We start from the raw sequence: 22,751 nt of genomic DNA on the forward strand, positions 1-22,751 counted from the left end.
TAAGTGATGGACATTATGCACTGTGCTGGGCAGACCATAGTAAGCAAGATAGGTCTCTCAGGTATTAAGTGTGCAAAATTCATATCTTCAATCATTTTAGTGACAGAAATAAGGAAAGCCCTCCCTGGAACAGGTTTTCTAGACATTCAGCCCTAACCCTTGAGACCTGGGGATGTATCAGAGATTATTTCCCTTTTATACATAGGGAAACTCAGATACACTGGTAGAGTCCCTTGGCTCAAGTCCACTCAGCCTTTTGGTAACAAATTTGGTAGCTGCTCCCTAGCCTTAGAGAATTTATCTTAAACTGTCAATTGAGTAGTTTCAGCCAACCCTTGTGCCTAGAGCCCTGTCCCCAGCTAATAGGTGTAACAGGATAGGCACTTAGTTAATACAAATTAAGCCAAAGCACAAGTCAAGTGTTAAAGAAGCTTCATGGCAGTGCTGCATTGCCTTACTTATCCAGAGAGCCAGTAGCCAACCTATTTAGACAGCTGACAGTAAGAAGGAAGCAAATGAGACCTCAAGCCAGGCCCTTTCTCAGAGCCTCAAACTTTTATTTTAGGGATGGTCTACTGAGCTTAATGATCTGGTTTTTCTAACCCTTAGCAGATAAAAGTGCAAATTCAAGCTGGAATAGGGGATTGCTAGAAGCAAGCATACCAACAGAAGCAGAGATAAACTTGATTGTGAGAAAGGAAGAAAAAAAAAACTGGTAAAAGCAGAGCTCAGAGCTGAAAAAAAAGAAAAGAAAGAAAGAAAACAAACAAAAAAACCAAAAAAAAAAAAAAAAAAAAAAAAAAACAAGAAAAAAGGGCAGTCTGGGGCCATACAGTACTACAGCCAACAGAGGTCAAACACATCAGTATCCCTGAGGGCATGGTTGCTTTTAAAACAAGTCAGAAATTATGACTCTGAGTCATTGACTAAATTATCTTTCAGGTATGCTTTAAGACAAAATAGGGATGTATATGATACATTTCAGCAAGATCTCTATTCAAAAAGAAACCAATAAATGTCTATCCAAAACCGAAATAAAAGGCTTTGGAGCTTCAAGAGATAGATTTCTGTGACTGAAAATCCACTTCTTTAGGAAGGATTCCTGAGAAAATCCTAGGCATTTGAAAGGTACGCTGAATTTTAGATGACTCGAGTTCAAGTCACAGCTCTCCTGCTAGCCAACATGTGCCTTGGACAAATCTCTTACCGTTTATGACCCTGTTTTCCACAAGCAGGAATAACATTACCTACCTTTTCAATCTCATGAAAGTATTCTGAAAATCAACAGAAATGTGTTTGAAAGTGCTTTGTAAACTGCAGAACATCATGGAGATGTACAAGTGAGGTCTGTGGGCCACACCCCCGGTGTTGCCTGCTGCGAGACAGTGACACAAAATGTGGACAAAGAGATCAATTCCAAGTAGTTGCTTTAAATATATACATACGTACATGTATGTATTACATACATGTGCATATTTTCATATATGGGTGTATGTCTGTTCATTTAGATAATGTACCTTTAAACCTCTCAAGACACTTTTTTCACAGGCAAAAGCAGCTCTACAGCTAACTTTGTCATCTTGTAAACTGTAACATTCTATATAGACACGTGACGTTTTGAATGCTTACTAACTTTCATCTTAATCTTCTCTAATCTAACACTAAGAATTCGTTTTTAAAAATCAAACATTGCAGAAATATATGGCTTAGAAAGTGGATACCTTCTAGAACCTCAAATGCTCTCTGCTGCATCTGTGATTAGCAGTTTGGCTTAGGGACCTTCAGATTTTTTTCTGTGCTAGTTCTGGTCCTGAAGGCATTCAACAGACAATTCCTGAAATAAACAGCCCTTTGTCAAAAAAGAGAAACCTTTAGGGGTGGAAATACATTTTATATTCTAAAAGCTCTCCAGTCTGCGCTGTTTGGGCCTTAGGCTCATCTTATTGAGTTCTTACTTAGGCAATTGCGGTAAATAGCTTTTTAACTGGCTACCCTGGCTACAGTCATGCTCTCTTCAAATCCATATTCCACAGGGCTGTTAGGATAACTGAACTAAAACTAAAATCTCACTGCAATCGCTCCCCTTTACTTTAGTTCCACCATGCCCTCAGAGTCCCTTCTGAACTCTTTTGTCTTCTGCCATGGGCCTCTGCCTGCTCACCCGCCTGTCCTCTCCCTCCCCTACAGCAGCAGTCCCAAATTGCTGGTAGATCCTGAACAGGAAGAGAAAGCGCCGTTTCACCCTCTGCGACTTTGGACAGAGCCGCTTCTTCCACTTCCGCTTCTTCTACTTCCGCTTCCTGGGATGGCTTTCTTTGCTTTTGCTGCCTGGCAAATTTTCTTCATCCTTCAGGGTTGCTCAGAAGGACTTTTCTTCCGAGAGCCTTCTCCATCTCATTCCCTTTTCTCTAGCTATTCTCCTCCCTGACAAAGCGAATGGCAGCCTTTCCTTTGCCACCTCTTACCTGCTTCTGAATGTTAGAAGTACTGCTCTGTAGGAGATGACTCTGACTTGCACAGCCTCTCAATTAACCTGGGGGCTTCCTATTCATCTTTGTGTCCCTAGTGCCTTTTGGTATACAGTAGGTGCTTGGTAAATGTTTGTTGGACTAAACTGAACTGGAAAGGGAACCTTTATAGGGCAGGAAACTGTTTCATTCACGCCACATAGAAGACCACCTTTTCCAGCTGCTGTTGAAACAGACCTCGGGCTGCCTCACTTGATTTGGGGTGCCACAGGAGTACAAGAGACAAGGAAGACCTCAGTCTTCATGGAAGACTAAACCATGAAAATTACCAGAGATAACCATTTGCTTCATTTATCCAATGCCCTTCAGAGGCAAGCTTCCAAATCACAGGTTTACTCAGGAAATGCCAAAGAGATTCCCATTCAGACCTGTTGAAAACTTCACTCTCAGTAACTATTTAGGCCACAGATATGTGTAAAGTCCCAGACTACACTTGTAAGTGTAGCCTGGAAATGTTTACCCCAACTGTGCACCATACGTAAAAGCAATATAGTACACAGAAGAGGCTGGAGTGAACAAGCACCTCTCAGTAGCTTCCAGAAGCCCAGAATTCTGAGTGAGAGGCCCAGTGCAGGTGCCTCACAGCATGGCACAGGCAGAAGGGAGGGGTCTGGAGGCCAAATAACCATGTAGAGAGTCAGGCTCTCCTCTTCCTAGCTGTGTGATGTTGGGAATGTTGCTTAAATTCTCTGAGCCTTGGTTCCCGTATCTGTTAAAACAGTTTGGTAAGATTACTTCCCTCATTGAATTATCAACAAGAATAAATGATGGTATATTTGAAAGTGTTTCTCATCTCTACAGTGCTTTAAAAAATATTTTTTCTCTTTCTTGAGCTAATGCTCCTGTAACTAATCTGTGTAGTGCTTCACGATCATAAGTTGGTGTGTATATGTGTGTGTGTATGGGCACGCGCGTGCACGCGTGTGTACGTTCAGGACAGGGCATGTGCACTTCCTTTTATTGGATTCATCTGGAACCCCATAGTAAAATACACACTAGGACAGAGATTTCATGACATTCCTGAGCCACCTTTTTCCTCTCTTCACCTCTTCTCCTCCTAATGGGGGAGGTAAGAGCAAATATCCCACCTTGTAGTTACTTTGTATATGTGAGACTCAAGGAAATACAGGATGCTGGCTCCAAAGCCAAGTGCATTATGTTTCCATATCAAACAGATGTGTGTTTATCTGATTCTGAACCTTGCCCTGCATAGTCATTGAGAACTCTGAGTGGGGTTCAGAGTTCTTTCTTTTGACTGCAACTAAATCTCAGTAGGGGAACAGCAGGATTAGGGCTACAACTGAGTTCTTACAATAGCCAGAGTAGGCAACAATTTCAGAGTGATAAAAACAGATGACAGAGACACGCGGCAGTGCAGTAGAATGAACTGGACACTGGATAGGGAGTTAGCAGATCCGTGCTAATCAGCCCTGGCTTGGTCTTTAGGACTAACTTGACTGCAGCTCTAGCTGTGTTTCCCTGAGCAAGTTATTTTCCCTCTCTGGCTTCAGAAGTCATACTGTAAAATGAACCAGGTGATGTCTATATTTCCTTCCAGTTCTGATGGTGAAGGAAGGCAATCAACACATTTTGGAATATCTGCTATACACCTAGTGCAACCTACACCAAACAACTTTGAAGAGTCTATAATTCTATAATTCCATCACACACACAGAGAGTGAGGATTGTATAGAAATATGGAGTCAGACCAACTTAGACTGAAATCTCAGCTTCATTATTTACCAGCAGTGTGGCTTTATGCAAATTTCTTAATGTCTTTAAGCCTCAGTCTTTTCATCTATAAAATGGGTCTTGTAACATAGCAAGCATACTTACATGCTTATAAGTCTACTCCTACTCTCTCTTTATACATTATAAATTTCTTTTCTTTTTTCTTTCTTTTTTTTTTTTTTTTTTTTGAGATGGAGTCTAGCTCTGTCGCCCAGGCTGGAGTGCAGTGGCGCAATCTTGGCTTACTGCAAGCTCCACCTCCCGGGTTCACACCATTCTTCTGCCTCAGCCCCCTGAGTAGCTGGGACTACAGGCACCCGCCACCACACCTGGCTAATTTATTGTATTTTTAGTAGAGATGGGGTTTCACCATGTTAGCCAGGATGGTCTTGATCTCCTGACCTCGTGATCCACCCACCTCAGCCTCCCAAAGTGCTGGGATTACAGGTGTGAGCCACCATGCCCAGCCTGAATTTCTTAAGTAGATTTCATCTGGTCTATTTCTCTTCTTTTTGGAGGAATAATCTAGGACTACAGAGATGAGTGAAGTAATGTAATATTAGGTCATGCAACTAGTTGGAGGCAAGGATGAGTCCTGAAGTCAGGATCCTGATTGATTCTGAGCCTTGTGCTTATTTGCTGGATGTCTTTTTTATCATCCCCATTGGGGACAGCAAAGTCCTTCCCTGATAAGCAGCCCAGGGATATGTTAAAAAACAAAAAAACAAAAACAAAAACAAAAAAAAAGTGTCATGATGCACTGCATTTATACACTAGATGCTTCCCAAGAACAGCCACTGGGCTTGGAAACAGTTCTCAGAGTTTGATGCTTAGCATTTCTTCCCGCCTCCCACACCCTCTCCTTCTGCCATTTCACTTATTTAGGGGCAGAACAGCCTTCTGTGGGGGGCAAATCAAAAGTTCTCTGTCGTACTTTTCCCCAGTCAAAGAACCAGAGAGGGTAGCTCTGTCCTCTTTTCTACCAGGTAGGCCACCAAAAGAACGCGCAGATGCTGGCTCAGAGGGCATGAGGTTCACAAAAGAGAACTCCCATCAGTGCAGCTGCGCACTGGGGAGGATGCTGCAGGTGTCTCAGGAGGGCTCCGCAGCAGTGCTTTGGTTAAAATGATTCAAGTCCTGGGCACCATGAAGCATTAGTGAGGGTGGGTCTGCCATGAGGGCACAGCCTCCTCCCAACATTTTTAGAACTGAATTCAGGGGATTTATATTCCAGAGGGAGAAGAAAACTTTTATGGGCTTAAAATGAACGGGTTTTTCATGCATGTGTCAGCACTAGCAATGCTATGTCCTAAGAACTGAAGCCAAAGGATTAAATAACATGACTGATAAGGCTGTTGCATTTCCAGAGTAGGCACAAGCAGGAAAAATAAGGATGGGTTTTGGAAAGCGTCTTTTCAGCAGTAGCAACCCCACATGGTCCCAGCCTCCTAGGAGCCATATGTCTCCTCTCTTCCATCCCTCCTTTTGTAGAAGTTTGATGCTCTCAGGGTGATAATCCCAGTTTGTGTGGCCAAAGGCACACCTAGGCTGCTATGTAGTAGGTTTGATTAGAGTCCAGGGGCTGGATGAGGTCATCTCCCCAAGCACTTCCTAGAGGCATCTGAGGAGGCAGGAGCCTTGGACTCCTAAGGAACAGCTAAGAGCCATGGAGATGGGAGAATCCCCCAAGCAAAAATGCAGCCGGTATCTCGGGGTACTTTCAGCCCTGTTCACTTGAGAGGAGTTACCCGTCTGCCCCATTCCACCACTTAGAATATATTTTTAAAATGTTTTCATTTGCCAATCCTTTATATATCAGTTACAAAACAGAAACTCTTCCTCACTGCTAGGGAGTAGTGTAGAAAGGGGGAGAAAGAAAAAAAAATCTTGCCTGTAATTGAAGGCAGGTTGGGAGATGTTCACGCTTTGAAACGCTCCTTCTTGTGAAATGTTTATGAAACACTTTCCACAAACGAGTTATGCAACTGGGACAACAGCTTTGATCATTTTCATCACCAGTGATATATTCATTAGTGTTGAGCTGTCTTCCCCCAGAGAGGGCCCTGTGAAAATGTCATGGGGAGGGGGTTAAAGATGAGTACCCCAGCCCCACCATGCCCCATTCCATGAACCCAAAACAGATGGTCAGTAAGGAAGTCCCAGTGTACGTCTGGGCCAGAAGACCACCTTTTCCGTCACTGATGGTCTATTCTCTCTCCTACCCTTGGGATGTGTGTAATATTTTTTGGTAGATAAAGCACCAGAGGAGGGTCAGGAGACCACTCTCTTGTCAGAGTTTTGCCGGGGTATTGCTATATGAGTTTATAACCATCTCTGAAGCTCTCTGAGCCTCTGTGAGATGGAAGGGTGAACCCTTGTCCTCACACCTCCTGGCTATGAGGGTAAAGCCAAGGAGGGATGTAGAAAGGGCTTCCACCTCCTTGGAAGGGGCTCTCTCCTTCCAGAATGAGGCTACTGCTTTCTGAAGTAAGTGATGTCAGAGAGTTCACTGGGATCAGAAAAGATAATCATCCCTGATACATTTTTACCTCCCTGGTCACTGCCCAAGACTCAGTGTAATACCTTTGCACAGCACAGTGGGTGGAGAAGATCCTAAACCAACAAAGCTTGTCCCATAGCTGGACAGGCTGCTCAGTGGCTGTGGCAAGGCAGAGCACCCTGTGGTGGCCCACATCTCCAGGGATGCGTCCGTCCCAAGTAAAGTCTGGAGAAACACTCCACCTGCATGAGAAGAACTGCCAAAGAGACCCTGGAGATGATCTTCTTGATTCCAGGCAGGCTGTGGGTTTGGTTGGGTTTTCACAAGCACGGGGGAGATTGGGTTTTCGTCCAATTTGCCTCCGGTTCTCACATTAGAAGTCAATGGGATCCAACAGAAGTCTCTCTATCTCATCTTCCAGATCCACAACCAACACCCAGTTGCCTGGAAAGCTTCCAACCTTTTCCCCTTAACAGCTGTAAAAAGGGATTTTTGTAAATTCAGGAAGACTTTATTTCTTAATTTCTTCATTTCTGAACCCCTGAGAGTGTCAAAGATGTCTGTCGGAGGCCATGGGAATTGTCAATGTAGTACCCTTCCTCCTTCCTGTTGAACTCAGCTAATAGAGACCGCTGATCAAAGCTGAGATTTGAGAACTTGTCCTCAAGAAAGCAGTGTCCTTTATTATCTTTCAATTTGATTGGTTAGGATTGTCTTCTTTTGGGGTTACTATCAGCACTTCACACCCAGAAGGTAATGAATTATGAAAAATAAAAGATTCCATATCCAAAGGAACCGTAAAGAAGATAAAAATAAATAAATAAAAATTATAAAAGAGTAAAAAGTCAGTCAAACAAATCATAAAAATAATGCAGAGGGTTGTCAGAAAGCCCCCAGACTTACACCCAAAGGGCTTTTCTGCTATCACGCACTTCATTTTTACAACTGGGAGGTTGGGAGTGCCCCCCAAAGAGTCTGAAGGGCAATTGATCCAGGAAGCAGATGAAAGGGTGCGTTTTCTTTTATGATGGCGCTGAAATTAAGTGTTGCAGGAAGACCTGGCACAGATTCTAACAGATAGCGCCCAGGTTGGAGGCAAAGCACATGTTTTCAAGCTCTGTCATAGCTGCCTCTCCTTATCTCTCCTTTGTGCATAATGAGTCTACAGAGGAACCCTGCCACTTGCCTCCAAGATGGAAGTGGGCCAAGCTGCCAGAGGCTGTTCCACCAGCATGATTTTACCTCCAGTGCTCCACGTTCTCCCTCTGTCCCCCTTCCTCCATCCTGCCTCCCCAGTACCCTCTGGGATGGCGGATGCCTGGGGGCAGGAGGAGGTTATGCAGGGAAGAGGTGGGGACCACAAAGACTTGGCTTAAGTAAAATCCCCTCTCAGAGCAAACCTTAAAGTTGTAGTGGTGGTGGTGATTTTGAAATAAGTAGTTTATCATCTATTTCTAGTTTTTAAAAACTTGCTAACACATGTTTTCCTGGAATCTAAGGATGTGGAAACTCTAATTTTGGGGAGAAGAACTAGGACACCAGAGTTTCTTAGAGGTGCCAAGTGTGGATGGGCACAGCTGAAGGGGCATGGAGCAAAGAAGTGGGGCTCTTGGAGACAACTCCCAGGCAGCCATGTTTTTTGAGTTTTCTGAATGTCTGACTCTCTGCCCCCACAGTGCTATTTCCCATCTCTCCCGCTTCCTTCTCTTTGCTTCCAGAGTTCCATAATAGTCTCCTTAAGTGAGAGGAATGATTTCCAAAGACTGTCCCTGAAACAGCCATCTTCTTACCAATTTCTGTGCAACCAGGGCTTCTTGGTGTTATTTAGATCTGCTTTGTCTAAGAACACAGCAGCAACCTGGACGGGCCAGGTCTACCAAATGCACTAGGGAATTGGAATTTGTAATTCCATTTGTCGACAGGGAGAAAAATCATGGACTATCATACAATAGATGGGGAAACTGAGTCCCATAGAGGCTGAGTCCCATAGAGGCTCAAGATTACATAGTAGATTAGAGTCGGAGTTAGGGCTAGAAACAAGATCAGCATTCAATGCACATGTTCAACATTTTCTTCCCTGTACCTCATTGGAGGCTGTGGAGAAATGGGTTTTGCTTATGTCTTTTGTTCAATTAATGTTCTTTGGGTTTTCACTATGTGAAAGGCACCATATTTAGGACATTAGCTCCCTCCTCAGTCTCGAATGTTAGTAGGATCTTCCTAATTGTCCAACCAAAGATAATTCTTTTTTCATTTTATCTAACTTTTATTTTAAGTTCAGGGGTACATGTCCAGGTTTGTTACAGAGGTAAACTTGTATCATGGGAGTTTGTTGTACAGATTATTTCATCACCCACATATTAAGCTGAGTACCCATTAGTTATTTTTCCTGATCCTCTCCCTCCTCTCACCTTCTACCCTCCAACAGGCCCCAGTGTGTGTTGTTCCCCTCTATATATTCTCATGATTTAGCTCACACTTATAAGTGAGAACATGTGGTATCTGGTTTTCTGTTCCTGCATTAGTTTGCTAAGGACAATGGCCTCCAGCTTCATCCATGTTCCTATACAGGACATTATCTCATTCCTTTTTATGGCTGCATAGTATTCCATGGTGTATATATACCGCATTTTCTTTATCCAGTCTATCATTGACTGGCATTTAGGTTGATTCCATGTCTTTGCTATGAATAGTGTTGCGATGAACATAACCCGTGCATGTGTCTTTATAATAGAGCTGTTTGTAACGAATTCTTTCTTTAGTGATCCAAAGCACCATTTTTTTCCACAAGAATTAAGCACAAGTTTAGCTGTTAGTCTGAACTTTTAACTTAGGTTAAACTAACACAAACAGAAGATATTCCAGGATGTCAGTGATATTCGCAGTGTAGACCAAGAAAATGGTTTAAGTCAGCATCTCTATGGCTAAGAGTTTCTATCTGGATAGGGAACAACCAGATGTCCACATAGGAGGGTCTCCCCAATATCTCTTATAAGGTATGGTCTGGAGCTCGTGCCCCCGTCACATTATATGAATTTAAAGTCACATGGACACCCTCCCAAGGGACTTCCTGAAAAGCTGCAAGAGGGTAGTTTTCCTGGGATGGGAGGAGGGGTAGGCACAAGCAGCACTTCTGCCCTGCCCTGGGACACCTGGGAAGCCCACGCATGGGTGGTTAGTACTGTCATTGCAGGGTGGTTGAGACCGGAGAGAGGTTGGAAACCACCACGGGCCCCTCAGGCTGTAACTACAGCATTGGCTGTGAGGGAGACATGCCTTCACCTGTAGGGAGACAGGCAAAGACTGTCACTAAAGCCACACAGGTGAAGAGGGCCAGCTGCAGAGGCAGACACAGAGGATGGAGAGGTGTGGAGACAAATGGGATGGGGAGGGAGACTCCTCCAAATCAGTGGTGCCCAGATTTTGGGGTTTCATAGATGAGATTCCATTGAGGAAAATAAAACACAGAATTTGAGGGAGATCAGTAAAGAGTTGCCAGTTTTTTACTCTGTGAGGTAAAGAGTTTTAAGAATGCCATTTAGGATCACTATCCTGTCCTAAATAAATTTTAACCTTCTTCCTCCTAAGAAAAAAAAGAATATCATCTCAGAATTTCTAAGAATTTAATCCATTTTTTTTTTAAGAGACAGGGTTCACTGTGTCACCTAGGCTGGAGTGCAGTGGCGTGATCATAGCTCACTGCAGCCTCAAACTCCTGGGTTCAAATGATCCTCCTATCTCAGCCTCCCAAGTAGCTGGGACTATGGGCATGTAACACCATGCCTGGCTATTTTTTTTTTTTTTTTTGGTTTAGAGACGAAGTCTTGTTATGCTGCCCTGGCTGGTCTCAAATTCCTACATCAAGCCCTATTTTTGAAACTCACTACACTATCGTTTTTGTCATTTCAGGGTCACTCACACAGGCCTCTGCCCAGCTGCCCTGGCTGGAAGGGCACACACAGGCAGGAAAAGTAAGCTGCAGCCCAGTAGGCCCTGGGCTAGCTCTCTCCTCTCTAGGCTGGTCACTCCTTTCCTGCCTGGATCTTCCTGCCATTTCCATCTCTGACTGCCTGACGGGATCCAGCACTGACACTCTCCTCTTGCTTCCACTTGCAGATTAAAACCGAAGATCTCAGTGATTCCCTGCAGCAGACCCTCTCCCATCGGCCATGCCACCTGAGTCAAGGACCTGCCATGATGTCCGGAAACCAAATGTCTGGGCTAAATGCCAGCCCATGTCAGGTAACCTTGATTTTCACAGTGGGCCAGTGTGTTTAACCCAATCCCTCTGTGAAATGCTCGACTTCCATGCTTGGTACTCGTCTAAAGAACCCCCTGCAGGCAACGTGGGAAAGAGATCCGGAGGCTGTGAGTAGGGTTCTAAAACAGTCCTCTTACAGGTGAAGCCTAGCTAGGGAGGTGAAGAGGGAGGCCTCTACTTCTCAGAGACAAAAAGGACCCAGGCTTGCCAAAGCCAAGGACCTAACAGCTGAGCTGCTGGTGTCTGCCAGCCACATTCAGGGGAATCCTAGGTTGACAGCTGCTGCTGCAGTTAGAGAATGTTTCTGTCCCCATTGGGCCCACTCTGCCTCCCCTAAGGTTTTTTTGTTAGAGCCAAACTAGAATGGAGTGCTGGTGGGGGAAGAAAGAGGCGTCTGAGATAGTAACAGCCAAAGTCCGGGAGGGTGTTCACGTGATGAGACCTCTTCTCAGCAGGGATCACCTGGGGGAGAAAGAGCCACCCCTTTCTGGAAACACATAAGAATATGCATCTGTCCCTTCACCTTCCATTTAGCAGGGCTTCTCAGGTCTTCTGTATGTGCACAAACCTAAGCTCAACCCCATGGGGCACAGAGCTCTGGGGTCTCCATTGCAGAGGACTCCCCGATCCCCCAAGCATCGGAATTATTAGTCCTATGTCCTGGGCTGGTAGGAGAAATCCTGGACTTTTTGTTTAACTAAATTGGTTTTATTAAGAATGAATAGTTTGCTCCACCCCCCAACTCCCACCCCAACACCCTCCAGGAAAGATTCTGGCCCAGGAAACAGCCGAGGCATGGCTTTTAGCATAACCAGGTGGCATGAGATTTAAAAAGAATTGGACAGTTGGGGATTGCATGTTATCTCTAGGATAAACTTTGAGAGATGGGTCATACCCAGGCTTTGCCTTCAGGGCATTTTATAGTCTAGTTGGGAGACAAGACTGACACATACAAAAATTAACTCAAGAGGCAAGGGTTAAGTAACAATATGTAGTAAGGACTCCTAGGCTGAGGGCAGAAGCTGTAACAACACCAGTGTTAACGGAGTAGCTACTATTTGCTGGACACTGGGGATACACAGTGGCATAACCAAGGTCAGCCTGCAAAGTCTCTGAGTCTGGAGACCCCTGGGACAGACATGTGGCAGGCAGATGGGGCCGATGTCCCCAGCTTGTCAATTCTGTGGTGTATGTGTATCTCTCCGTGTGTAGGACATGGCTTCCCTCCATCCGCTCCAGCAGCTTGTGCTGGTTCCCGGCCACTTACAGTCTGTATCCCAGTTCCTGCTATCTCAGACCCAGCCTGGGCAGCAAGGTAAGAACCCTGGGGGTTTCCACATAGACCAAGTCCAGTCAAGTGCTGCTGCTGCTGCTGTTTTTTGCTGGGTGAGGGGGCCTAACTGGAGAGCATGCGTCAGTCAGTCACCCATCTGCTATTAAGACCTACTTATCCACCCCAGGGTCTGAAGAAGGGACCCTGGCAATGCTCCTCCAGGCTTAGTCTCCTTCTCTGCTTCCCCTTCCCAGCCTCCTGTTGGGTGGTCTGGTCCACCTCCTCAATTTCGTGGTGAGTGGAGATGGAAGGTGCAGGCGTGGAGCAGAGCTGTGCTGTACAAGGGAGGGGAAGCGCCCTGGGAAATGCAGTACAGACAAGTCCCAATTCCTTGGAAATCTCTCCTGGACACAGATTCAGACTTGCTTCCTGGAAGCCTGGCTGTGATTCTATTTGGAGAGAGCAGCAGTGCCACCCACAGGTTGTAGAAAGGGTGTTCAGGTTTTCTTTGGCAGGGAAGTTACTCGCAGAGAACTTCTCCCTGGCCAAGAGCAAATAGATTGAACTATTAATAAATAGCTAACATTTCTTGAGCATGATGTGCCAGGAGCTCTTCTGAGTAATTTTTCTGACATTCCTCAAAATAACCTTGTACGGTAGGTAGTTCTATTATGCCTCTGGTGACCTACTGGGAAGTTCCAGAACCGTTTAGCTGAGACCCACACTCTTGGTCATCACAGTGTGCTGCCTGTCCCACTCCCATCTCCATCAACTAGGGTCAAAAGTGATGGAGGGTTGGCCAGGCTCGGTGGCTCACGCCTGTAATCCCAGCACTTTGGGAGGCCGAGGTGGACGGATCACTTGAGGCCAGAAGTTCGAGACCAGCCTGGCCAACATGGTAAAACTCTGTCTCCACTAAAAATACAAAAATTAGCCGGGTGTGGTGGTGCATGCCTGTAATCCCAGCCACTGAGGAGGTTGAGGCAAGAAAATCACCAGAACCTGGGAGGCAGAGGTTGCAGTGAGCCAAGATTGCACCACTGTCCTCCAGCCTGGGCGACAGAGCAAAACTCTGTCTCCGAAAAAAAATAAATAAACAAATAATGGAGGAAGTATAAACTCTCTCCTGTTGCACAAATCCCAAGAAGAGGCTTTGGAAATCCAGAATCCAAACAAAATGCAACTCTGCCTTCCGCCCTTAGCACCTGCACAAATGACAGTCACTATCCTTAGTTTCCAAGGCACCTCAGAATATTATGGTGATGAATGAGACCCTATTTGAATTTTTAAGTGTTTATTTTGGTTAAAAAATAAACATCATACTCCTGGAATGGAAAAGGGAAGGTAACAGTTTAATTTGTTTTCAGAAGACTGGAGAGCGACATGAAAATGGCCCAGGCTTATAACCACCTAGGTCAGTGTATGATGCAGTGGCGGAAAGACACTTCCAAATTTGGAGTCAGAAAAATTTATTGGTTTCTTTAAAAAGTCACTTACTAACTGTGTGTTTTGGGGAAAGTTACCTAACCTCTCTGAGCTTCCATTTCCTCTTCTGAAAAAATGGGATAATAGCAAGGCTCTGCCTCATGAGGTTATTGAGAGTCACTTGAAATAATGCATGTGAAAAGGCTGTATCCATTTCAACCGCCATGTCAGAATTGCCATTAGTACCCAAGCCTCTCAACTCCCAGTTCGGGATTCCTTGTAAGAGCTTTCTTGCCTATGTATTTTAATAATGAACAATGAAGCCCTGACTTTTTGAAACTGAAGAGCATAAAGGTCAACATCAGCAGATGCTGTATGTACATTGTGACCCAGAACAGCCTAGGGAAAACAGAGACCCCAAGGTGCTGTTGAGTGACAAGCGATTGGGATGACCAGCCCCATTGTCTGCTTTGGTGGTTTGATGGCCCCACTCCTGCTGGGAGAGTGAGCCACCAACCAGGCAGAGTCCCTCATGTACAGTTTTCCTGGGGAGGATGGAGAAGCAGGTATAACACATACTGCCCAAGGGAGTTTCCAGAGGCTCAGCCCTGGACTTTCCCTCCTCTCTCAGCCCTCTCTCCCAAGTATAAAATGTCCTGGTCAGCCACATGCCTCTGGCTAAGGCCCACTGCCCTTTAGAGCCATGTGGTCGCATCTGCTTGGTCTGGCATCCTCGCAGATTTGATTGGGCCTCTGTAGCCACAACCCAGCTACTACTCCTGCAGGGAAAGCCAAAATCCTCAGCCCTAGCTTGAATTCTCAGCAGCCACCCTGCATCCCTTCCCTTCCTGGGTTTCTTCAGCTCTGGTAGTCAGATCCCAGAGTAGATCGTCTTGACCCTCCTTAGCCTCTACGCCTCTCCAGACAGGCAGGCAGGTGGAAGGACTGGTTTGGGGACTGCTGTTTACATGTCTGTTTATCCCTGTATCTGATTTGCCTCCACCTGTATGTGGCAATGCCTGGCAGTGCTAGGAGGGCCTCTCCATGGGACTTGAGGTGGGTGGAGGGACCTGATCAGGTGGCAGGGGGTGGGGACAGTGATCGTGGTGCCAAAGTTGTAGCACATGTCTTTCAAATAGCCTGGATTTTATTTGTCTGTTCCTTTGTCCCTCCCCTTTCACCCAGGTCTGCAGCCAAATCTCCTCCCCTTTCCACAGCAACAAAGCAGTCTCCTCCTCCCACAGACTGGGCCGGGACTGGCATCCCAGGTAAACAACCCCATTCTTCCTGTTTCCTCTAGGAATGTCTCAGCTCTCACTGAGTTTAACTCACTGGTTTCCCCCTACCCCTTTAACAGGGCACTAACCCCTCTGGGGAGAGGGGATAGCAGGGAACTATCCATTGGCACAGGGGAAATCCAAGCTACAGCAAGGGGGGGGGGGGGGACAATTTACCAAGTGTCACTGGTGGGGCCACAGTTAGAATCCAGAGATTCCAGCTCCCAGGCCAGCCTTCTTCATGCTCCAGGCACTGAACTCCAGCCCTGCACAGGCCCCAGCATTGCTCCTCTGAGAGCCAGGCTCAGCTAACTTCTCAGGCCTACCAAGATGGCCGCAAACTCTACCTAGGTGCTCTCAAGCCCCAAGAGGGAGACTAGAATACTACAGACCTGATGTTCCAGACCACAAAGCCAGTGTCTTTCACCTCTGGGCCACTATTCCAGATTGCCTCCTGCAGTGGGCACGTATATAGGCCAGTGGGCTGAGGTCTGGGAGAGGGGTTGTTTGCAGAGCTGCCATGGTTCCACACAGCACCTTTTTTCCAACTAGGAAAAAGGCACCTCTTCTGGCCAGGTGCAGTCTCATGCCAAGGTGGACAGATTGGAGACAGCAGCATGAGCTGTATCTTAGCTGCCATTCCTTCCCTGATCTGGGTGCCCCTGTACAGTTAATAACCTGCACAGCTGCATGAGATGGCTCTGCACAGATGGTTGGGCAGAATGGTTGGGAATGACTGCAGAGATCTCTGTGCTAAGATCCCCATGGCTCACCAAGAGCCCGGCCTTCAGAGAGGGCTGAGGCCACTAAAAGTACCTGGAGGGGAAGCTCGCCATCTAGTGGTTGAAATGGGGACACCAGCATCATAAGCTGCTCTTCCGCCTCCTCCTGGCTGCCCTCTCCAGAATCTCATAGCCATGGGCTTACAGCTGGAAGAGATCTTAGAATCTTCAAGATCAACTCTCATCTCTTATCATATTTTGGCATGGAGAGACTGGTAGCAGAGAGACCACATAGAAGATTATGAAGATCATCCAGGGGAGGGGTCATAAAGGATTGGCTTAGAGTTGTGGCAATAAGAAGAGGGGATGATTGAGGAGATGCTTTGGGAAGTTGAATCAGTGCAGTTTGCCAGTGGATTGGAGATGAAAGGAGGAGGGAGAAGGTCTAGCAGAGAGCCCCATAAGTCTTTGTCAAATGAAAGAACAAATGATTTAATGAAAAGGAAGGTTCAAAGAGGACTGGGGCTTTGTCCTGAGGGTCTGATCTATGCCACACTCTCCTCTCACACCCTCTCCCTGCAAACTAAGACCAAATACATGATGGTTTCAGACTAAAAGACCCTTCACTGGGGGAAAGACTCCTAAACTTCTCTCTAGAGGTCCTCTTACCTTCTTCATCATAAGGATGCCTATCTGAATGGTAAACCCAAATATCCCAGAGGAGAAGAAGTAATGTTAACTCTAGTCTACAAAAAGTAAATCAAAAAGGAGAGAAGAGGTGGATTTAGCCCTTTGAGCTAGCTGGCCACAGTGCCTGGACCCCTAGGCCCAGATTCCACTCTATCCTTGTGGAATGATAGATGTCCTTAAGATTGGATTCATTCCTGACCCCAAATAGACACAACATGGTTCTAGGTTTAAGGGTACATTTTGCTATGAAAATAAGCTCAAGAAATAATATTTGGCTGGGCACAGTGGCTCATACTTGTAGTCCCAGCACTTTGGGAGGCCAAAGCAGGTAGATCACTTGAGCCCAGGAGTTTGAGACCAGCTTGGGCAACATGGTGAAGCCCTGTCTCTAAAAAAACAAAAGTTAGCCAGGTGTGGTGGCACACGCCTGTAGCCCCAGCTGTTCAGGAGGCTGAGGCAGGAGAATGACTTAAGCCCAGGAGGTTGAGGCTGCAGTGAGCAGTGATTGTGCCACTACACTCTAGCCTGGGTGACAGAGTGAGATCCTGATTCAAAAAAAAAAAAAATAGAAGAAGAAGAAAAAGAGAGAAAGAATATCTCCTAACAACCCAAATGTGATCAAGGTGCATTTTATAAAGGTACTGATTAAAATACCTTTGATTAAAAACAAAACACTTTCATGAAAGAAAATGGTGGTTTAGAAAGTAAAATGAGGCACAAGAGTTTGACATTTTAGGAAAGTTCTATGAAGGCCATGAGTTATTGGATGTCCCCTGTTATCTTCAGTTAATGCCTGTTCCACACCTCAGTTACCTGCTTTATGAAAAAAAAAAAAAAAAAAAAAAAACAAAGCAAGCAACCTTTTCTTTGTCCAGCTCTGTGATTTGTTTTTGGAATCTTTGTAAACAACCCTGCTAGCTCCTTTTATGGTAGAAAACTGAAAGGAGGAAGTAACCTGTTAAGACTCAAAAAGTGAGTCACAGGCTAAACTCAGGCCACCTCCCTATCCTGCACTCCTGATGTTTCTACCCAGATATTCCAGTTATTTGCTATAAATTTATAGAAACTTTAATTTCCACTTCCATGCCACTGGACAAAAATAAGACTCCAATGTACCCAGGGTGTATCCAGGGATCTGTCATCCTCTAAGTGGGCCTAATATTAGTAAAAAAAAAAAAAAAAATCAGAAAATGTTATTTATTGATCTTCGTGGTGGATCTGCTTGGCGTGTTTCCTATCAGGCAGTTGGGCGCCCTGGGCTGCCAGGATCCTCTTTAGAACCCCACCTGGAAGCATCCCAGCATATCCCAGTGCCCAAGCATCTACCCAGCTCTGGAGGGGCCGATGAGCCCAGTGACCTCGAGGAGCTGGAGAAGTTTGCCAAGACCTTCAAGCAGAGGCGCATTAAGCTGGGCTTCACACAGGTTTGGTTTTAGGGGAAAAGATAGAAGAAGTTGAGCCGAGCGGCTGGAGACTGGGCTTCCCAAGTGCAGGTTTCAAGAGCGACCAGAGGCTCGATGTGTTTGGGGTCTCCTCATCATGTCCCTGAGTTCTCTGAGAATAGGGCACAGTTGCCATTGGTAGGGAAACTGAGGACGTTGCTGGTGGAGGAAAATGAGAGGTGGAAAAGGGGCTGGCTCTCCTGAGCCCATGGGCGTGGTCCACTGAGAGTCTAAGGAGAGAAAGAAACCGATTCTTCACCTTAGAGGGAGGAGACTTGGAAAGGAGCCGAGCATGGGTGAGCACTCAAAGGTTCAGGCTGGCTGTGTGATCGATGCTAGGACCATGCAGGATGTGGGCAAACAAGAGGAGGAGGCTGCCTCTCATGTTCCTCCCCCTCGGTCCCCACGCTTAGGGAGATGTGGGGCTGGCGATGGGAAAGCTGTATGGCAACGACTTCAGCCAGACCACCATCTCACGATTTGAGGCCCTCAACCTGAGCTTCAAGAACATGTGCAAGCTCAAGCCCCTGCTGGAGAAGTGGCTGAATGATGCAGGTAGGCCTCGCAAACACAGATGCCAGGGACCCTAGAGGGCTCTGCAGGGAAGGGCCAATGACTTGTCGTGTTGGGGCTTTTGGGAGTTTGATACCTAACACCCCTTTCTTCTCCTGAGACTGGAGCTGATGGAGAAACAAGACACAGGACACAGGCAAGTGTAGATGAAAGTGTCAGCTCGACTACTGAGAAGCCCTCAGAAGGATGTGGATTTAGGTCTGTGTCCATCAGGATTTGTCCCCATTCCATTCCTACCCCATCCCACCCAGCGTAGATCTTAGGACAGCTTGCCAGCAACAAAGTCTGGATCTGCAGAGCAGATACACTTATGCAGATTGCTGTCTGGAATAAGTCTAGTCAGGGATACAGGGCAGTGGAGCCTCTAGGGTCTCACTGGGAGGGGGAGACCACAGGCATGACACAGGGTCTTTCCCTGGGTAGTTCTTGAGGAGGTTTTCAGCAGACAGGGACTTACTGCAACCCAGGCTGGTCAGGAAAGCCTGACAGCAGGAGTGGGGTTTGCAGGAGGACTCAGTGAGGGGTGGTAGCCGGGAGGCATCCCAGGAGATCAAGGGTGTAAGCCAAGGGACCTCACATTTGGCAGCAGGGACTAGCATATAGGATGGGGCTTCTCAACCTTGGCACTATAGACATCCTGGGCCAGGTCATTCTTGTTGCCATGGACTGGCCTATGCATTACAGGATGTTTTGAGCATCCCTGGTCCCTACCTACTAGTTGCCAGTAGCATCCACCCCAGGTTGAAACAGCCAAGAATCTCTCCAGACATTGCCAAATGTCCCGGGGGGAGTGGTGGTGATGCAGAGTCCCCCCCGGTTGAGAACTGCTGGCCTAGGCAGAGAGAGGGAGTGAGCCAGTCTCCAGGGCTGGGCTCTATTCAGTAGATTCATATGGATTCGTGGTTACACTGGAGAGGGAGAAAAGGGTGGGGTGGCCAGCCAGGGCTGTTACTCATACAGAAGGGCCTCCACACGCAAGCATGGGAGGGGGCAGGAAGCTCCCTCTACAGGCTGTCCCTTAGACAGCCTTTATGGAAGCACTGAAATGAGTGAAATGATCCGAAGGTCTTCGAATCTCTGGGGAAGGGCCCTGTGACCATTTCTAGTCTCCATCAGATGCCTGAATCCTTCCTCAGGGATATCCCTCCTATGGCCCCTACAGCCTTAGCTCAAACATTTGCACTGGCAGGAAAATGACTCCAACACCAACAGTCTGTCACCAAGTGCCATTGCTTTTGGCTGCAAATTGCATTTCACATTTCGCTCAGTATTCACATCCAGGCATATCTGTAAACAGCAGCCTCACGAGCATTACTCACAGGAGCCCTGCCAGTGCCCCCTTACACCCACATGTGTCACCGATGCATGAGCATCCCTCAGCTGTGACCCCAAACACTGGAGACACTGCTGTGGGGGCCACAGAGGGCCATGGAGGGTCACGGAGGGCCACAGAAGGCCATGGAGGACAATGGAGGGCCTTTGCCCTGAGCAATGAAAAGAAATAGGATTCTTGGTCTGTTCTGGGCTCCCTGCTGGGGGAGGGGATTGCTCCTGAAAATGCCACTGCAGAGCCCATCGGGAAGGGTTGTTGGACCTCAAATCCACGAAGGCACCGGCCACTCATCCTCTTCTCTGAGCTTCCTCTGGTCCTTCGTGTCCCCACAGAGTCCTCTCCGTCAGACCCCTCAGTGAGCACGCCCAGCACCTACCCCAGCCTCAGTGAAGTATTTGGTAGGAAGAGAAAGAAACGGACCAGCATCGAGACCAACATCCGCCTGACTCTGGAGAAGAGGTTTCAAGATGTGAGCAGCACCTTCGGGTGGGCATGGGTGGGCTACCTCACACAGGTAGGGAGAGCAGACACGGCACAGGCCCCTTGGCACCAGCCCCTCCGCACCTCACACCTGCTCTGGGACACGATCAGAAAACACATTATCCCACTCCAGGCGCCCAGGTATCGGAGTGCAAAGCTGCCCTCCATCTCAGGTTCCAGGAACCTCCTCCTCCACTGACCCTTCTTGCCCTGACATCTATTTAGGGCCCTTTGTTTCTCTCACTGGGAGATTTAAAGAACGGGCTATAGGGTCCCAGAACACAGTGTATCTCCGTATCCAGTTGAGGTAAAGGGAACAAAGCCAGGGGATTGTATGTAAGTTCTCTATTTTCTATGCAGTACATTTTGTATTTTTCAAATTATAAATGTAATAAATGATTATTGTAAACAATTTAAGTGCAGGGAAGTAGAAAGAAAAAAAACGCCCATCGCCAAATGCCGTCTGACCTCATTTCCTTCTACTCCTTCTTTTCTATGCACATTTAGATACTTGTGATCATGTTATACACCTACGTTTTTTGGAACTTGTAGCAAAAGCATATTTTTGAGCCAGTATGTGGAAGCTGTGAGCCCCGTGCGGGCTTGGGAAGAGAAGAGGGAGAAACAGATGTGGCCTAGCCAGCCTCTAGCCAGGCTCCCTCAGATCCCAGCCTCCAGAGCCGCCATGGGTACCACGCGTCTCCAAAGGCCCCAGGCCTCCAGGACTGCTGCCCCTCCAGCAGATTCCTCGCACATTTAGCTCAAAGATTTGGTGCCCATATCCAGCTAGCAGAATGACAGGAACTGGCTTTTCCTTCTTTTTAGGCTTCCTAGAGTGGCAAGGTTAAGGGAGGCTGTAGGAGTGGGGGAAAGTGGCCGGGGCTAAAGACCAGGTGTGAAGGATCAGAACAAGGGAGTGGCGCCCGTGTAGCATGTATTGCTATGCCACAGTCCTGATGGGTCCACATGTTTTAGCTTTCTCATTTTCTGCTTTGAGACAGGAGGACAGGAAGAAATGACAAGGCAGGCCAGGCATGGTGACTCATGCCTGTAATCCCAGCACTTTGGGAGGCCGAGGAAGGTGGATCACCTGAGGTCAGGAGTTCAAGACCAGCCTGCCCAACATGGTGAAACCCCATCTCTACTTAAAGTACAAAAATTAGCTGGGTGTGGTGATGTGTGCCTGTAATCCCAGCTACTCAGGAGGCTGAAGCAGAGAGAATTGCTTGAACCCGGGAGGCGGAGGTTGCAGTGAGCAGAGATCGCCCCACTGCACTCCAGCCTAGGCAACAGAGCGAGACTCCGTCTCAAAAAAAAAAACAAAAAAAAGAAATGACAAGGGAGAAGGACATCAGGTAATAAGGAAGAACACAGAAGGGAGCAGCAGCTCTGGGGACTCTACCTGCCCCACATAACTCATCCATGGACTCCTCTCCTCCGAACTCATGAATGAAGGAAAGACAGCCTACATCTATGGAGACCCTACTTTGTATCAGGCCCTGTGCTTGACAGTTTACACACATTTTCTCATTTAATTCTCACAATAATCCTATGTGGTGGGCATGATTATTCTCATTTCATAGATGATAAGACAGGCTCAGAAAGGTTAAGAAAGTTTTGTAAGGACACATAGTAAGTGAAAAAGCCAGTATTTCATCCTAGGTCTGACTCTAAAGCTTTTGATCCATGTATAATTGTATCCTGTTTCTTTGGGACCTCTGTTCCCTGCCCCTGATTCCCTTCTCTTGGCCATACTCTGTCCTTTCGGTCCCTATAGAACCCAAAACCCAGCTCGGAGGAGATCTCCATGATTGCAGAGCAGTTGTCCATGGAGAAGGAGGTGGTGAGGGTCTGGTTCTGCAACCGACGCCAAAAGGAGAAGCGAATCAACTGCCCTGTGGCCACACCCATCAAACCACCTGTCTACAACTCCCGGCTGGTGAGTGGCCAGGAACCAAGCTGTCTGCCAAGCACTGGAGGGACATGATGCTTGGAGGGGAAGGTGGTGGCTGCAGGGAAGAGGGGAGCATCCAGTAAATAAATAAGCAAAGAGATGCTGTATAGAATATAGTATAAAGAAGGGCGAGGGAATAGAAGGGAATAGCGGGGAGATACTCTTTCAATAGAGAGGTCAGAGAGGACCTCCCTGATAAGGGTGTGTGAACAGAGACCTAGAGTTGTCAGGGAATGAAATACATGGATATCTGGGGGAACGAATGTTCTAGGCAGAGGACCTAGCAAGTGAAAAGAGCCAGTATGCTTAAGAAACAGCAAGGCAACCAGTGTGGCTGGGGACAGAACGAGAAAGGGGACCAGAAGTAGGAGAGGAAGTCAGAGAATAAACAAGAAGCAGAGCGCCCAAGATCTTGGAGGCCATTGAAAGGCCCCTGGCTTTCAGTTTGGGTAAAATGAGAAGCCACTGGAGAGCTCTAGCCAGAGAAAGCTGAGCTGGTTGACACAGGCTGCTATGTGGGGAATAATCTGTGTGGAAGCAGGAGACCAGCTAGGAGAATGAC

The 22,751-nt window shown here is 47.0% G+C and overlaps 1 protein-coding gene across 4 annotated transcripts in view; it reads left to right on the forward strand.

Moving 5' to 3' along the window:
• The window catches only part of POU2F3 (POU class 2 homeobox 3), an 82,894-nt gene that overhangs the window by 48,866 nt on the left and 11,277 nt on the right, over positions 1 to 22,751 (forward strand). For all 4 annotated transcript variants that reach the window (XM_004052288.5, XM_055355375.2, XM_055355374.2 and 1 more), the window contains 7 exons: positions 10,876 to 11,001; positions 12,233 to 12,335; positions 14,904 to 14,986; positions 17,649 to 17,831; positions 18,263 to 18,404; positions 20,088 to 20,224; positions 22,013 to 22,174. In XM_004052288.5, the coding sequence (XP_004052336.1) occupies positions 10,876 to 11,001; positions 12,233 to 12,335; positions 14,904 to 14,986; positions 17,649 to 17,831; positions 18,263 to 18,404; positions 20,088 to 20,224; positions 22,013 to 22,174 (936 nt within the window). The remainder of the gene's footprint in view (positions 1 to 10,875; positions 11,002 to 12,232; positions 12,336 to 14,903; positions 14,987 to 17,648; positions 17,832 to 18,262; positions 18,405 to 20,087; positions 20,225 to 22,012; positions 22,175 to 22,751) is intronic.

Source organism: Gorilla gorilla, chromosome 9 (assembly GCF_029281585.2).
Source record: "Gorilla gorilla gorilla isolate KB3781 chromosome 9, NHGRI_mGorGor1-v2.1_pri, whole genome shotgun sequence".
Lineage (NCBI taxonomy): Eukaryota > Metazoa > Chordata > Mammalia > Primates > Hominidae > Gorilla > Gorilla gorilla.